Below are 17,782 nucleotides of genomic sequence, written 5' to 3'. Positions count from 1 at the left end.
AGGATTAATAAATAGTATTCTAAATCTAAAATAAACGATTTAATCGACATAGTAATAGGCGGCAAAGCTTTTGTGTACCTACATACATACAGTGCTGTATTCTGGCGGGATAAATGTGCAGTAATACTTAGGGAGTATTATTATATATTCATGTTAAATATATGAAAAAGAAAAAAGTTTTTATTTAATCGAATTAAACTATGTCTGATTTTTATATGGAATTCCTGATTTGAATTAATAGAACTAAACATTCAGTTCAGGCATTCCTTTTTTTAAATAAATAGATGAAATGATAGAGAAGTGAAAGGAAACACTGACAAGAACCTCGTACAAATTAATTTTAATATGGAATGAACACTGAAAAGAAATTAGTCGTGTACTATAGTAACTGTTCGACGAGTGTGGAGCCGGCATTAGGAAAGTGGGCTCCGACGAAAACCGGGAAGAGAGAGAGGTAGTACTGGCAGTCAGATTATATAATCTGTTGCTATGCTAATCTACAGATTATATAATTATTAAAAGCTAAAAGTCTCTTTGGTCTATGAATACAAGATCTAAGGTCATGACATGACCTGTGTTTGTAACAGTCATGTACCTACCTACATTGTATCTTCTTCATAGTAGTAACCCTCATGGCTGAGGGTCGTGGTTACGTGGAATGCAAGTTAATAAGAATTCCTCACGATGTTTTCCTTCACCGGAAGCAAGTGGTGGTCGATGAAAACTACTATACATAAGTCAGATTTGTATACAAACTTTTGTGGCACGAGTAGGATTCGAACCTAGAACTTTTCGATCCACAGGCGGGCAACTTAACCATTACAACACCACCGCTTCATCACCTACATGTATAGATTGAATAAATAATAAATAAATATATTAAATAAATAATACACATTAAATAAATAATAAATAAATATATTAGGACAAATCACACAGATTGAGCTAGCCTTGACACTGAATACTATGTTTGACATGACATTGAATACTACATTTATGAATAATACCTATTATCCATTCGGCTGTTTAGTACAATACCGGGAATAAATACCTATAACAGTTCGACGAACTCGGCCGTTTCGATGTACATTGCTGGTTTTCCTTGCGGTAAAATAATATATGTGAAAATGTGTTGTAAATATAACTGGCATGCTTGGCATAAAACTCCATAAATTGATTTGACAGGTAATGGAATTAAATTTAATGGCTTTGGCCCGCGGCCACGTCCGCGTGAATTTCCCACGGGAACTGTTTTTTTTTATGACGTATGAACGTTTTTCCAACTTTTAATAGTAATTATGCGAAGCTTCAAGATGATTTAGGATCTTCGGATGGATATAAGTCACCTTTTCGCGCTTTATCTACTCTACGAATTTTCTTGTGATTTCGCAACATGGTGTTCCAAATATATATAGGTACATAAGAAGTATACATACATATAAGTAAGTATAGGTATGTGGCTACCACAACATTACCACCACCATATCGACATACGGGGAGAAAACACTCGAACTCGATCTCAGTCTTCGCCGCCCATACAAATGGAAATTCATAGTCGCCGACGTGTCAAAGCCGATATTGGGAGCCGATTTTCTCAAATTGATGTTTTCTTGCTGAAGTAACAGTTGTATGGCGGGATCTCGTTGTTGTGCGGTTGCTATTTCTTCGTAGTCGATTGGCTTCTTATTCTTGAGGTCTACGATGAGTTGATGATGTTTGAGAATATATACGTATGGTAGTGTCTGTGTAGGTGTTACAAACGTTACGTTTGTAACATCTACACAGACACTACCATACCTAACTATATTACAGAAAAGCTGTTGGTATGATACTGCGTTCCGGCGGGAAATATAGAGGTATGAAATCAAAACTAGTTAGGTACTTATATATTTTTAATTGCTGATGAAAAAAATCCTTTCGTGCCCTCACTTTGGCAGAAACCTTAGCCTCTTTCGTAATAAGTATAAGGACATTGCTTGGAACAAGTTTGTTGAAGTTGCAAATGAAACAAGTTATTAAAGTAGGCAGTTGAATGTATTACAAATATTGCACATTCCCAAAACATACATAGGTAAAGGCAATCAATAAATTTTTCGTACATTTGAAAATTTATTTGTATACCTAAATTTTTTTAAAACCAAGTGTACAGTCAAAATCGTCACTTAGCCTGCATGGACCGTCATCATAATTTTCAGCCCACATCAACCCACTGCTGGGTATAGCCCCTCTTTATTTTCATCTTCCTTCCTACGGTCCTGTGTCAGTCTCATCCATCGTTTTGAATCAAATAATCTCATCTGACAACCGGGATGGTAGGTAGGTATACCAACTGGGTCTCTGGATAGACGTGGACATGCACCGTTCGTCGCGGTAATATATTCGGGTAGATTGATGGGCTGTCGGTATTAAAATAATATTCATAAATAAAGTCTAATCTAGGATAAAAATAAGACATAGATAAGAACAGACTCAAAAGATCCCTTATAAAACCCCCTTATTTTTGAAATATGACTATATTCTGGTACGGGAGCAATAGTAAATACAGCTGTGTCTGTAAAAGTCAATCAAGGGAAGGTGATATAAACTGGCGATTCGCTTCTATTTAAGAATAAGACTGCTGTAAATGTACGGCAGGCTTATTCTGAAATAGAAGTCCACATTTTCATCGAACAGTTTGAAAAACTTTGGCGGTTCGGTATACATTCCTGGTTTTTCATTGCGATAAATAAAAGCATTCGTAGGACGCATTCGCGTCGGCATTGTGTCTGAGTTCAATGACAGTGTGGAGCCGGTTTAAAAATGGCCATCGAGTGTTGAAAGTTTGTTCTTATCACTAACTGAATTAATTTCTAATTTGTTTGACAAAAAAAATTCTGAAATAACGACTAGCATTTTATACAACGCTGATGTAACATTATTAAATTAATGAAACTTTACAAACTTAAATATTTAAAAACTCGCACATTTAGATTAAAGTATAAAACAAGGATTATGTACTTATAAATGGTTTAAAATATGTCTTAACCAATACGTAAATTCTACAGTTTGATTCACAATAATCTACAATGTTTTTTTTAATAATTAGGTAGGTACATACGTATTATAGATAAGTCGTTATACTATATAGATAAGTTATGTTCATAAATTCATAAATTTTACAATGCCCAGATTATCATAACTACCTAATCCATATTTTAATAACTGTTTATTAACCTAAAAATATTGCAATGATAAATAATTTTGGGAAACTGAAGTCTTCAACCAAATAATATTAATGTTGTAATTAATATTGACACTTTAATATTTCTACAGAGTTCACTGACATTTAAATGAACGTATATTACAATAGACCTCTTAAACGAGTACCTACTTAATTGTAAAATAAATTATATTATTTAACTTACTTACATAATGACCACTTGTGACATTTACACATGTCATATCGTGCCATCATACTGACTGACACTTTCCTTGTTTTCACTTTAGGCGGGAAAACCAACTATATAATTTGTGGTCATTTATCTTTCGCGCCATTTCACTGTTTGACAGCCACGCGGATCGGACATACAGACGTAATATTATTTAGTTATTTTATTATGTTATGAAAATGTACCTTGTTGTATTCTATAATGGCAAGATTGTATTTTTCATATATTTTGTAAATACTAATAAATAATTTGAGAGTTTTGTGTTTTATTCCTATAATCTACGTACTTACCTAAAACTTGCAGTTTCAAAAGTATACATATTTTAAATGTAAATTGTACCTGTTTGTTACATACATTTAATAAATTATAGTCATTTTTAACTATTTGTTTACAAAACTACAATTCAACCAAATTGCATTGGTTCATGTATAATTTTCAATTTGCGTACACAATACAAGTAATCTAATTAAATTTTCTTAAATATTGCACTCATTCCAAACATATTGCACAAAAGTCAACAAGTTCAAGTAATTTGACACCAACCATACACTTTTACACACAAATATTAACTCAAAAGATTTCTCTTACTCGAAACGCTACAGAAATCATAATTTCGTTTCATTCTTATGTAACAAGTTAAAGTATTTGACAAACATCAATAAAGGTACCTAAGCAGATAAAAAACTGTTTCTTTTTAAAAAAATAACAGATTCGATCGCCTATTTTTGTTAGCGACCAAGAAAATTAATGTTCATAGACAATCGAATTTGTATTTAAAAAAAAAAAACTTTTTTAATTAAAAAAAATACATAGTTTCACATTTACGTGTGCAGATGGTCATATGATATATCCGCATGGAATCCTCCAGGGCCCGCGGAATATTGGACATTTTGCATCCTTCCATCTGGTAAAAGGACATGATAATGGCCATTTGTATTTTCGCCAGATTTCGCTTCGTGATGGCCGAAATCATTACCGGTCACGTGGTCTCGTACTCTGTATCCAAACTCATAGTTTGCCGCGTAATGAAGCTGAAATTGTAAATAATTCATTGAGTAAAATTGTCAAGTCCTATAGACAGAGCAATGAGTTGCGAATTGATGGCTCTGTCGACCCTTAAGGGATAAAGACGTGATATAACATCTGGGGGGCTATCATGAAATATAAAACACTTATTTCCACTTATTTTTATGATATGGGAAAAAGAGACAGCATGTGGGTCGTTATAAAGTGAGGCTTTTTATGAAAAGAGTAAGTTGCAACAACCAATTTTGACTTTGATTTTGATTTTAATTTGCGCGCCGCCGTCTTTTAGACATAAAATGGCGTAATTTGCATTTTTCTAATGAGTAGATTGGTGAAATTATCCCTAAGTTGTTAATGCCGTTGTAAAATATTTATGAATAGTAAAAAAAATAAATTAAAATGCAATAAGTACTCGTGTTTTATTTCAATACCATACTACTAATAAAATAATTAAAAATAATAAATACTTAGAAATAACAGTACATATTGTATCATAAAATGTACATTTTTTAAATAACTAATTACTTAACTACGTTTCTTTGGATATCCGCTCCAAATAGCAATCTAAACGATCTGTTAGGTACAGATCGTTTAGATTGCATGTTTAGGTTTTTACAAACATAACATAAGCTTTTATTCTCGTCTGAGAGATTTTATTGCATTCAACACGGGACAAAGTCCGTGCAGTAAACCGTTGAGGAGTTCCCTCGTCAGTAACCTATCTTGGGTGTACCAACAGGTCATACATATCATAATAAAGTAATGTAAAAAAATAGACATTGGCAAAATTTCAGCTTAATTGGTAGAAGATATCTGTTTGAAAATTGTGTTACACGACTCCCACCCGAACAGTCATAGTTTTGGACTTAAATACTTGAAAATAAATGTATTTATGTACTAGCTTTTGCTCAGATATGGCAAGAAAAGACTAAATAATGCATGGGAGAAATTTGGACTTCAATAGCTAGGAAAAAAGCTTTTACCATCGCCTTCGACGGCTATGAGGATAAGCAGGTACTTTTTTACGGGATGAAAGTCATAATGTCCTCAATAATTCTCAATATACGTATGCGAAATTTCACGAGTATTGGTGAAGTAAGTACTTAGATAAATCTTGGAGAGGTAATAAACAAATTTACTTTCGCATTTATAATTATTTAGAGATAGCAAGTTATAATGATTGTTTGTTTCTATTACAATTGAAATTTAACCGTTCACATGCTTCACAATAAAATAAGTTATACACGTGACACATAAATTTATTTCTCACAAGTTATAAATACGCAGTTATAAATTTTCCTTTTTATTCATAGAAGATTCAGTTTGTGCAATTTCTGTATGTGTTTTTGGAAACTGTTAGAATTGTAACGTGTACGCCTTTTTCCATGCTTCCTGGTATAAGGCGATGGTTTTTTTTGTGGTAACTGATAAACGTCCAAATGTTGAATATTAAGGTTGTGGTGTCCAACTAAACTTCTCAGTTGAGACAAACTTAACATGTAAAACGGTTCGATTACATTATGACCATATTTCGCTGGCACATTTGGAACACCGTAAGCTGTTGACGGAATTTGTGGATAAGAATAAGAATTCGGCCTCGAGTATTGAGGGACACCATATGAAACGCTAGGATACGGTTGATGCTTCCTATATTTATTAGAATAACTACCAAAAAGATCGTTCTGATAGCCAACGGATGGAGCGTAGCTATAAGGACGACCCCAACTGCTGTAGCTAGGATTTTTATAATTTAGATTATCGGGTTCATATTCTGATGCCTCTTCGACATTATCTTCATTATAATCTATGAAATCTTCTCCATCTCCAGGGTAGAAGTACTCATTATGTTTTGAATAATCGTTAACAGGCATTCTACTAGGTCCTTCGTAATCGAGTCCCATAGCATCGCCTATCTCATAGTCTGGCATTTCAAGGAATGTCCGTAGTCTATTAAAACTTGGGGATAAAAACCTTACTAATTTTTCAGCAGACGGTAATGGTACGGTGCTGTTTAACGCAGTTGGCTTTTCGGTCGTAGCCTTTGCATTTTTGGGTAAAGTAAACGGCGTAACATCTAATACTGATCTTTTGTTTCTTTCTAATGATACATGATTATTATTGCAATCGTTATTCGAGCTTATACTTACACTATCTTCACCATAAGCCGAAACTCCACTCCCGTCTTCTGCTAAATGCTGCACTCCTGTCGGTCTTGCATTGTGGTGAAGGTATCTCTGACTCTGATCTCCTTGTACTTCTAATTCTTTGTGAACATAATATTTTAGTGGCTGTATGTATTGTAATGCTTCAGGTTTCTCAACGTTATAATGTTTAACTTCGTTTGGCGCAAGTCCTGAAGATATAACCTGACTGGCAACTTCAACTCTATAATAATTATTGGTTTTCATTGTAGTAGTGTCAATTTCTGGAGATTCAGTGGCAGTTTGTACTCTGTAACCTTGATAGTTTTCAACTTTATTCGGATCTTCAATATCATCAACATCTTCTGTGATTGGCTTGTGATCGCTGTTTGCATTTACAGAATAAGCGCTAGCATAATGTTGATTTGGTTGTATTTGAGCATACAAAGAGCTATCATAATGTTCAGCTAAACTTTGCGCTGGCCTCTCAATGTCCGCGTCTTTTGGATAAAAATAAATATCTATATTAGAATTGAGATCATCCTTGCCTTCTGTTTTAGTCCCTGAATTGATAAATGCATTTAATGATGACAGTTGATCTTGAGGGTTCTTCTTCAATAGAGAATTTAGCGTTTGGATATCTTGTACGGACTCGTATCCATGCCCATACTGTTTCGGATACACGTAATGAGTTTTACTTGGGACAGCTTCAGTGAACAGTATAGTATTGTCTTTGATGTTTTTGTGGTCTGCCAACCCATTAGGTTTAATAGTGACACCTTGGTCGTAAGTAGGGGCTGGTGAGACGTATACGGTTTTATACATTTTCGGTTGCACATAACGATGATAGTCAACAGATCCATACGATCTATGGCTTCTGTTCTTTTCTGTCTTGACAGCATCAGCTTTAGTTATCCTTACAATATCTGGTATTACTCTGATTCCCTTCTTTAAAGGTTCGATTTTGGGTCTTTGTGTTCTTGGTACAGGTTTATTAGTTACTGGATTTGGCTTTCTTTCTCTAAGACTAGCCTGTTCGACAGCTAGCTGATGGTCTTCTTGGGAATCGTGGTAAGCTTTCATGTAGCTATCTTGAGATATTTGTGCCCATCTTTGCAATTGCGCCCTGTGTTGCCTCATTCTTTCCGCGTTGAACATAGCTTGTTGATTTTGCGCATGTAACCTAGCGTTTTGTTTGGAATTGCCGGCTAAAGGATTACCGTATGGTAAATTTCCCGTTTGTAGTCTAAGTTTGTCATCTATTCGCGCTTGTTCATTGATAATTTCGTACACGGGGCTTGCACTGGTTTGCTGTCTTTTCGTAATTGTGATTTTGGCTGTCTTTGTTAACGTTATGTGCAAAACTAAAAGGTATAATGCAGTTGTGATGCCACTGTGTCGCTTCGATGCCATTGTGTCTGTAAATAAAAATATATCGTTAGAAATTTTATTATTAAGTTAAATAACTACTGAAGTTGTTCTATTTAGAATATATAATGTATTTTTAAATTTTAATAATATATTATGCCAATATCGAATATAAAATTAACTACACATACACACTTAAACTATTTGTTAAAATTAAAAATTAAAACTAAAATAATAAATATTAAATTAATTAACTACTGAAGTAATTTTTTATTTCGAATCATTAAAATTGCTTGCGTTTTGAGTGCAAGATTTGTTTGGCACATAACACAATGATAACCTCACACTTTTTTTTTACCTATTATATACCTCACATATATAATAGTATTCCTAATACTACTTAATAAAAAAAATTCAACAATTTCAGTTATAAGTAGGTGTGGAGTGGACACGAAACAAATATGCGATAAAGTATGCGAATCTTATAACTCAAATACGATAAATCAAATTATGATTTAATGGCCTGTAAATTTAAGCACCTAGCACTAATTAAATATCATTTAAAATGTGGACAATGACATAATATACACGAGGTTATGTAAATGTGTGAGCTCTTGAGTTGGAACTTTCTTTAAAATGCCACCTATTCATGGTTGTTTTCGAAAAACTCTGTACTTACTACATGACAACGTCAAAACATGGTTTCTAGTAACTCATATCATACTCGTAGGTACTTAGATTTAGAAGGGCCCCGCGATCTCTTCCTCTAATAGCATAGAATTGAATCTTTCTCAAAGAGATAGATATAACAAACTTATTTGTTATCTGTGACATACAATTACAGATAAAAAACAATGAATGAAAAAAAAGAAATGAATTTAAAAAAAAACATATAACACTAATATTAATTATGCCACAGTGTAGTGTCACAGCTGATTTTCAATTGGCACATTTTGTTTTTTTTTTACTTCAGTTTTGAGGTGAGGACAATGTTAGAATGTTAATAGTTTTGATAAATAAAATATTTATAAAAAATCTCCAGGTCTTGGTTGACCGTGATTGGTCATGAACGTCTAGGTGATATTTATTTATTTATTAAATTTAATATTTCCAACTAAAAACATAAAAAACATACTTATATACATACTAGCCGCTCTCCCCAGCTTCCCTTGAGTAAAGCCATAATAAAAAGTAAGTTATATCACTCCTGAAGGTTTCACCTATATCTGTGCCCAATTTCATCAAAATCTGCCTAGTAGTTTTTGAGTTTATTCATTACAAACAAAAAAGCAAATCTTTTCTGCATCCCCCTCCCTCCCATTCTTAACGACTTGGTATTGCAAAATCTGGTGTTAGTAACCTGAAGGCACCTGATATGGCTTCACGTATACCATCTAGTGACAAAGTAACACGTACACAGTAGACAGTGAACTCATCAATGAGCAATAAAAATAAACATTATGATAAATATTAAACAGTGTAATAATAAAATAAAAATATTTTAAATTTGTTCGTGATAATAGAAGTATTGGTCGAATTAATTCATAGGTACTTAATGAAATCATAATGAACTATAAAACCAATCTTCTAATATAATAGGGAATTATTTGATAGCGTTACATACAAAGTCACACATAATATAATATTTATTATAAGTTGTCAACGCGCAACGGTTTCAAGTTCAAAGTACATTCGCGGAGAAAGGTGTTAAGAAAACGGACAATATGGATATTTCCTTTACACCGGTCATGTCAGCTTCCTTACACGGCCTTGATCTAAGGAACCGTATCAATCAATGAAATTTGCGTTTTATAAGGTTCGTAAAATAAACGAAAAGCTTATAATGGAGACCTTATAGTATCTACTTTTCGTCCCTCTTGTCAGTCTGACAACCAGTCAAGACCCTATGTTATTGGAAGCATTATATAATCTGTGCCTAGATGGAGTGTTTTGCCATTGCGTTCTTGACAGTAGCTGACAATCATCTACTAGAGAGAGTTACCTTACAATGTATTATATTACAAGAAGGAAGTGGTGGTCTATGAAAACAAAACTACTACACATGAATTGGATAACTAATATGGCACGCGCCACGAATAGGTTTTGAACCTGAGACCTGGTGTCCTAACCACCGAACCACTACATACACAATAAGATAATACAAGTTCACGATTATTCCCATGATATAATTAAATAAAACAACATGTGTAGCGATATGCAGCTGAGAAATTCACCGTTCTCCAAAATTTCCTCCGCAATTTCCAAGAGAAATTGTCACCAGAAACTGAAGTCTGACAAAAAATTCTCGGGAATTTCAGAGAAAATTTACTGAAAGTTTCCGTGCATTTACCAACATTTTGAAAACAGCACATCGCTATTCAGGTAAGATTTATTTATCGATGTAGATATCGATTATAATTTCGAATAACCTTGAGAAGACCATTCTTAAGACCAGGTAATTTATCATGTCTGTCTTTAGCCGACTGCAAAGAAAGTGTATTGTTTTGACGTCAGTTTCAATCAAATTAGTTTATCCGTGTTGTACGTATTCCCAAAAACATTCGCGCGCGACTGTACAAAGCTCAATGACCATGAGTGTACTTTCACTAACAAACCAGTCTGTATGTCCGTCCGTACTTCCACGCTTGTAGTGATTTATTGTACGACACTTGTCCTATTACGCTTATTATGTAATAGTAGCCACTGAATTCCATTGACGTATTTAATAAGCTTTTATGTTGGTATGTAAGTAATAAACACGATGATGGTGTCTGGTAACCGCCCTAAAATAGGACCATCTTTCCGTGGATGTCGTATGATCCGAATAAGGGACACATAGCCTTGGTAGCTTGTAGGCAACAACGGCATTTCAATGGAGAGTTGACGTCAGGTAGGCTGCCGGTTGTAAAATCACAGTCAAAAATTTATGGTTTATTATTTTAACACTGACCCCAGGCTTCGCGGTGTCTCAGCCGTGAATGCAACCGGGAACACGTGTTCATTATTCATCCTTACATATTATAAAACAAAGTCCTCTGTCGCGTCTGTATGTCTGTCTGTTCGCGATAAACTCAGAAACGACTGCACGGATTTTTGTGCGGTTTTCTTTCACCAATAGATAGTATGATTCCTAAGGAAAGGTGAGTGTAGAATTGGGGCGGCTAGTTATATACAAAAATATCTTCTATTGATAAACGAATGAGGCACAATTTATGACTTTAGTAGAATGCTCAGGTATGAATATTCTTAATTTAATAAGCACTAGCGGGCGAATTTCGTGCGCGTTAATTTCGTGCGTCCGCTCATAACATATTATGGTCAATATCTAGGGTTCTAAGCAACTTAACGCGACGAAATCTATAACAGATTTTAATTTAGATCATCCGCTATACAACTGTAAAAACCCGCTAAAATCCCGTCTAGTAGCTTTTGCATTCCGCGTGAGAAATCACAGAGACAGACACAAAAATTAATACCTATCATAAAACAGTGAAAAAAGTTTGTTCTGAATAAAATTATTTTGACTTCTGTAAGTCCCATGTAGATCCCCTTTAATATTCATTAATATTTCAGTATTTCTATATGTACAGACATAGCCCACTTACATTTTTATTATATGTGTAGATTATAGTAAAGTATATTGCAAAATTATTGTGAAGAATCATAAAATTACGAGGTCGTCTGTAATTTATTGGTTTGTTAAAGTTCATATTGCACAAGTTGCATTATATGCAGCTGCTGGCGTACATACTATAATAAATACCAAATAACTATAAAAATATTATTAAACAGGTGTATATTTAGTATTACAAACTTTTTATTTGACTTGCAATGTATAAATTAAAGTCTGTATGTAACACTAACTGCAACGAATGACAAAAAAATATAATTAAAATCGTCGAGGAATTCCCTCTCGCTGGGTGCCGATCTTGTATGCACAATCTGGTCACGCTTTTCATAATGACGTATTGTCATGGAAACTGGAGCTACGACATGGGAAACTTCAACTCTGTAGGTCGACTGGAGGTAGGAGAAATCTAACTTGCAATATATGATTACGGACAGTTGGAACTAAATAAAAGTTTAAAAAAAATATTATTAAATAGGTATTTGTTATAACTTTTTATTTAACTTTCAATGTAACTGTGTATATAATGTCGCTATCCGTATGTCTCTGGTGGAAGTATAGGTGATATTCAACTTGCAAGATTCCATTACAGACAGACAAACATCGGGACAGGTGAAACTAAATAAAGCTTATTGTTATGTGAACACACTTAAAATGTTTCCTGTGATTGTTCGTGAGTCGAATTCGTGAATTAAGATCGTGATTTGAAAGTGTTTTACTTAATTCAACTTTGAAAACAGAGCATTAACCCAAGCAGCACGCAAGTGTTTATCCTTACATATTATAATACAAATTCCACTGCCGCGTCTGTCTGTCTGTTTGTTCGCGATAAACTTAAAAACTGATGCGTGGCCCTGAGGAAGGGTTAGGTGTATAAAGTCAATCAAAAAAGTAAATCAAAATCCCACTAATACAGTCAGTTAGGTGTGTAAAGTGCGAAGTCGGGACGGGCTGCTAATTATATATATATATGTATATATATATATATATATATATATATATATATATATTCTTAGAATTGTGTGTGTCTGTTTGCTGTTTTTCACACTACTATGGGCTTAATTTTAATCTCCTATAGACTGTAATAATCAACGCGTCTCTCCTTGAGCATACCTATAAGGTGCGAAGAAGAAAAAGAAATTCATCATTTTTCTACCCAATAATTGGATATCGCAATAAAAAGCTTTGAATTTCCAGCGACAACAACAGCATTCTCAAGGAGGTTGACGTCAGACAGTCGAGATGTCGAAAAACTACATAGGAATCTTTATTTTTTAAGCGGGCTACGCATTTTAAGCATCACAATCAAGAATGATACCGGAAACACAATCTTTCGAATCTTTTACTCCAGTTAACTGCTAAATGTCCCCATTAAAATCTCATAAAATCATTACCTAACCACGACCCGTGAAATAGTATAAAATTAAATCACAACAGTACACAATATTAACCCAGTTCATGTTAAAATTACTGCATAATAACAATTCTCATGCGTAACGCAGCGCGGTGTTCCGTTTTGCGTACGGAACCACATGTTAAAAAGATGTTATGTAACCGTGATGTAAGTTGCGTCTAACGGAACGTAGATAGAATTTTGGCGCGCTCTTCCGGATGATTAGATCTTGTGACGGATCAAGCAACGGATTTTGATGCGAGTTTTTTAATAGATAGTGTGATTTCTGAGGAAAGTTTGAGGTGATATAATTTTGAAGCTGTGACGGACTAGTTAGTGCCAATTAAAGTCATGTTATGAACACGTTAAGACTCGTAAAGTATACATTTCAGAAATCACATTTATACATACAATATCGACTCAAAATGTCATTTTCAAGAATTGTGACAAGGATGACTCGATGTTATGAAAGTAGTGCGCCTTGAGAGCTGACCTGTGGCGAATTATAATTATGAATAATTTGCAACAAGATTGAGGCCTATTAAGAAATGATTTATATACAAACTAAATCGCTCCCTTGGAAATTAGTGACCCATATATGTGAATTCTCAAAAATTTACAATAATAAACGATACGGCTTAATATATGTCTGTAGTAGGTATTATAAAAAATTCTTTGATGCTTTTTAGTTAATTTACTGCTGAGTTAATTTATTAGGGATTAATCTTTATGGGAAAGTGAATTTGGTAAGTGGTTCTGTATTCTTTAAATGTTTTCATTTTTCTTGTGGTTGTTAAATTTGTGATCATCAGTATTTTGTACAGTAACGAGTCTGTCTGTAAACTCATAAACTACCGAACGGATTTTTGTACGGTTTTCACCAATAGATAGTGTGAATCCTGAGGAAGGTTTAAGTGTATAGTTTTGTCCGAGCGAAGGACGGGTCGATTAGTTTACTACATTTATATATTTGCATAGATATATTCACGAGATTTATTTAAAGAATTTAAAGGAAATTTAAGTATCCGAGGACAATGACAAAAGCGTGATTGGCTTAATTTTTTTTTTCAATTGTAACAAATTTGAGGAATAGGAATTAAATTGTAAGATACTTTTATTAATTAGCGTGACGGCTGTCTGTATTGTGTTAACATATAATGTCGTTCCCATTCCCACAAATATCTTAATTAATATTACATAGAATGGCATTTTTGGAATGGTTTCGAAATTTGATGTTTTATATACATTTTGAATAAAACATTCCCACAATAAAATATCTTGTTGTTTTGTGGTTATTTGTCATTGAACTGGTTTTTTTTTTTGCAAAGATTCCTTCAACGTTATAATAACTGGTACGTAGTTATTTAAGAAAAAAAAATTCAAAGTTACGTAGTTTTTTGGTATATTTGCAATTTTCTTTGACCAAAACTCAAGTATGAAAATGCTTTGTACGTTAAATTTTCTTGACAACACATTAAGCGTAATATTATCGTGGAGTGGACCCGGGATCGGTTCGCGACGAGGGAACTGCTCAATGGCTTAATGAAAAATATTTTTGTCACGCGTTGAATGCAACAAGAACTCTTTTAAAAGCAACAATAAAGCTTGTGTCATAAATGACATGGCATTTTGTAAATACTTATTCGACGAGTGAAGTCATTTTCGTTAATTCGCCAGTCTCCCTGATTCGTCAATTTTATAAAAATCTCTAAAACTCGTCATTTTCCCTGACTCATCATTCAACCTTGACGTTAACCCTCTTTGGGTACAGGAACTTTGTTTTTTTAATTTAAATGTTTTGTTACCCAATCATGCATAACGTCATGTATCGTAGACCGTGTTAGTTTTTGTCCAGAAATTAGTAAAGTTTCTTATGACATATTTCGAAGGCTGAATGTAGTAAGGCCATTTGTCCACGGCACCATATCACTGGATCTGTCTTCAAATAAATACGTTTTTTTGAAAAAAAATATTTTTGACCCAAGCTTTTATTGTCGTTTGAGAGAAGATGTGGTGGTGTAATGGTTAAGACGCCCGCCTGTCGATTGAAAGGTCCCAGGTTCGAATCCTACTTGTGCCACATGATTTGGCTGCTACGATGCCACGGACAGATGTAGGTACATATACACAAACACGTTAAACTTTTCTCTTCTTTCCGTTGTCGGGGGTTAAAAAAAATACTTTACTCAGTAGGTATAATTAACAAATCCATGTAATATTTAATATGTATAAATAAATCCTTCAAATTAATTTTCATTCATTTTATTTTTATAACATTATTTAAAAGATACGTTTAATAAAAAAAATGTACTCACATAATAAAAATGAAATCCTTAATTTTTCAAGACGAAATCCCTATTTTATTATTACTTCATTCACTGATTCGCGTCATTCACTTAAAAAAAAAACGTGGACGCAACCTCTCCGTTATTAATCGTGACACAGACTGTTTCACGATATAGAATGCATGGTTAAAAAGCTTCAACCCATGCTGCAGTGAAGGTTTATCGAGTTAAATGACGACCATTCATTTTACAATCCACTGATGGCTTTATTAAGCTTAGTGATAGTGACATTTGTATTGGACAAGCGATGGATGTTGCGTGTAGAAAAATGTAGCCAATGAATGAATTTTAATAAATTAAGATTGGCGTTTTATAATTTGTTTATATTAAGATAATGGCATGTGAAAAGTGTGTATTCTCAGTTCATTTTGTCGTTGTTAAAACGTTATGTTTTACTATTAGTCCCATAAATATTAGTACAACATTACTTCTACCCTTATATTGAGTAACTATATCCTTTCAAGCCATCGCTGGCTGACTGGAAGAGATCGCTGATCCCTTCAAGAGATAAGTCCGTCATTGTACACCTTCTTATTATGCATAACCTATGTACTTTTAACATTTGTACTTTGTACAATAAAGATTTTAAAAACAAACAAATATTTTTCTAGATTATCTCCGATGTACGGGCAATTATTTTATTTTATGTATAAATATAGATTTATTATGATCGATAATTTAATAAAATTTAAAAAATAATAAGCTAATTATTATATACTTAAAATTAATTTATGTGTATAATATAATTTTCTTCATAAACATTAGAACAAAGTAGGGTTGAATCTTACCCTCAAATGGTAATTATATTGTCAACTGTGGTACCTACCTACCTGTTCATATGTTTATAACATATATATTTTTTATTTTTCACGTCCTTTTTGATCGGTTTTTGGAACTTCAAATCAAAAAGATTCAAAAATTCTAAAAACTACGACACTGCGCATTTTCCTAACACTATTCCGATAAAAGCGTGAGCGTGATTTTGCTGACTTTTAAATCATTACGTGTACTTTATTAGAAGTCCGTAGATTTTATGAATATACATCCAAAAATGGTAGATAGTAATTTTATCGATTGCACATAGATAAAACGGGAAATCTATAAAATAATAACATTAATTGTCAACGGACGAAAAGCATTTATTTTTATTTTTATAGTTTTATATTACCTATATATTTTGTCTTCCAATCAGATTTTTAAATACAATTTTACCAATATACAATAATAAACATACGAAGTAGCAAATTAGAACTTATATACTTGAAACTTCGCATAAAATATCTATACAAGGTAGGTCTTTTGCCACTTCGTATTTAGGTATATATATATAGGTAGGTATTTTGTAACAATATAGTTATGAGGAGGTACGGACGGAGATGGTCATAAGGTAGGTGAGTTGGGAAAAACACGCGGGTAAAGCCACACGCTAAAGCTAGTATAATGTAAAAGCTACCAGGAGATGAAAAGAAGACAACTCAGGGGATGAAAAGAAGAGGAAACTTACTTTTTCCGACAGCAATGCAGCCACTTCACAACGGAGTCATATAATTAAATAGTCAGTATTAATAAATATTAGTTAGGTACCGTGTTAATTATTAATACATTTTATTTTTATTTTATTTTATTTAATAAAGTACAATCACAGATAACAGAACTTAACATACTAATTAACATAAATCTGTATATCTTTTTAATTCTGATATCCAATGGAGACTAACACATACATTTAAAAAAACAAAACGTGCAAACAAACTAGCTACCTTAAAACTTGACATACAAAAAAAATATAATGTAAATACAGAGACAACTAGCAACTACAGTGTCACGTCTTTGTCCCTTACGGGGTAAACAGAGTTATACTCGAACGAAGGCCACATTTGGCTGTACAGTGGTATTGAGATTTAATAGTGGCAGGTTGCCAGCCTATCGCCTAAGAGAACAATCTTCAGTTTGGTTATAGCCCTTGCTTTACTTTTACTATTTCATATTAATTGGAAGATACATATTAATAGCGGCTATTTAAAGTAATGATTGAATTTTAATCCTTTCTTCCTTGAAATGCTGTAAGTATAATATATTTTATGTGATTATAATTTATTCCAATGTGATGGACCCATAATAGACAGCTGTCGCCATCTAGTGGCAAGGTGGCAAGCCTACTAACGAACTGAATAACTAATGCGCAGATTTCCTCAAGATACGCGATGACGTTTTCATCAACGAAAACTGGTAACATCCGTCCAGCAACCGCAACTAAAAATAGTATTTTCCTTTTTTAATTTATTGACGCTACAAAGCGTAAATAAATTAAAGAAGTATCTTCACCAATTTGCATTTAAATGTGCAAGTCGAAAGTGTATCTCTGGCTCTGGGGAAAAATTCCGTCTATAATTCCATACCTTTAGAGTGCCCCGAAGGACCAATATTTCCTTTTATACTTATTTATTCTATGA

At 33.4% G+C, this 17,782-nt stretch overlaps 1 protein-coding gene across 9 annotated transcripts; it reads right to left on the bottom strand.

Annotated features, from left to right (window-relative positions):
* Positions 1 to 2,012: 2,012 nt before the first annotated feature.
* LOC128681172 (uncharacterized) lies at positions 2,013 to 16,986 on the bottom strand. 9 transcript variants are annotated; one of them, XM_064436846.1, is made up of 3 exons: positions 8,333 to 8,456; positions 6,602 to 8,013; positions 2,013 to 4,459 (listed from the first exon to the last, which is right to left on the bottom strand). In XM_064436846.1, the coding sequence occupies exons 2-3, from the start codon at positions 8,006 to 8,008 to the stop codon at positions 4,250 to 4,252; spliced, it is 1,617 nt and encodes a 538-aa protein (XP_064292916.1). In that variant the 5' UTR covers positions 8,009 to 8,013; positions 8,333 to 8,456; the 3' UTR covers positions 2,013 to 4,249. The 9 variants fall into 9 exon arrangements, with proteins under 9 accessions (XP_064292916.1, XP_053620857.1, XP_053620855.1 ...); XM_064436847.1 differs by lacking the exon at positions 2,013 to 4,459 and adding an exon at positions 5,834 to 6,012; XM_053764882.2 differs by lacking the exons at positions 2,013 to 4,459; positions 8,333 to 8,456 and adding an exon at positions 16,834 to 16,986 and having other exon boundaries at positions 5,473 to 8,013.
* Between the last annotated feature and the right edge of the window lie 796 nt (positions 16,987 to 17,782).

Source organism: Plodia interpunctella, chromosome 26 (assembly GCF_027563975.2).
Source record: "Plodia interpunctella isolate USDA-ARS_2022_Savannah chromosome 26, ilPloInte3.2, whole genome shotgun sequence".
NCBI classification, from domain to species: Eukaryota; Metazoa; Arthropoda; class Insecta; order Lepidoptera; family Pyralidae; genus Plodia; species Plodia interpunctella.
Note: the sequence above shows the minus strand (reverse complement) of the source record. Positions and strands in the feature narration are given on the sequence as shown.

What these genes read in the sequence shown, in the direction of transcription:
- LOC128681172 (XM_053764882.2), bottom strand. Translation starts at nt 8,008, where the DNA reads ATGGCATCGAAGCGACACAGTGGCATCACAACTGCATTATACCTTTTA.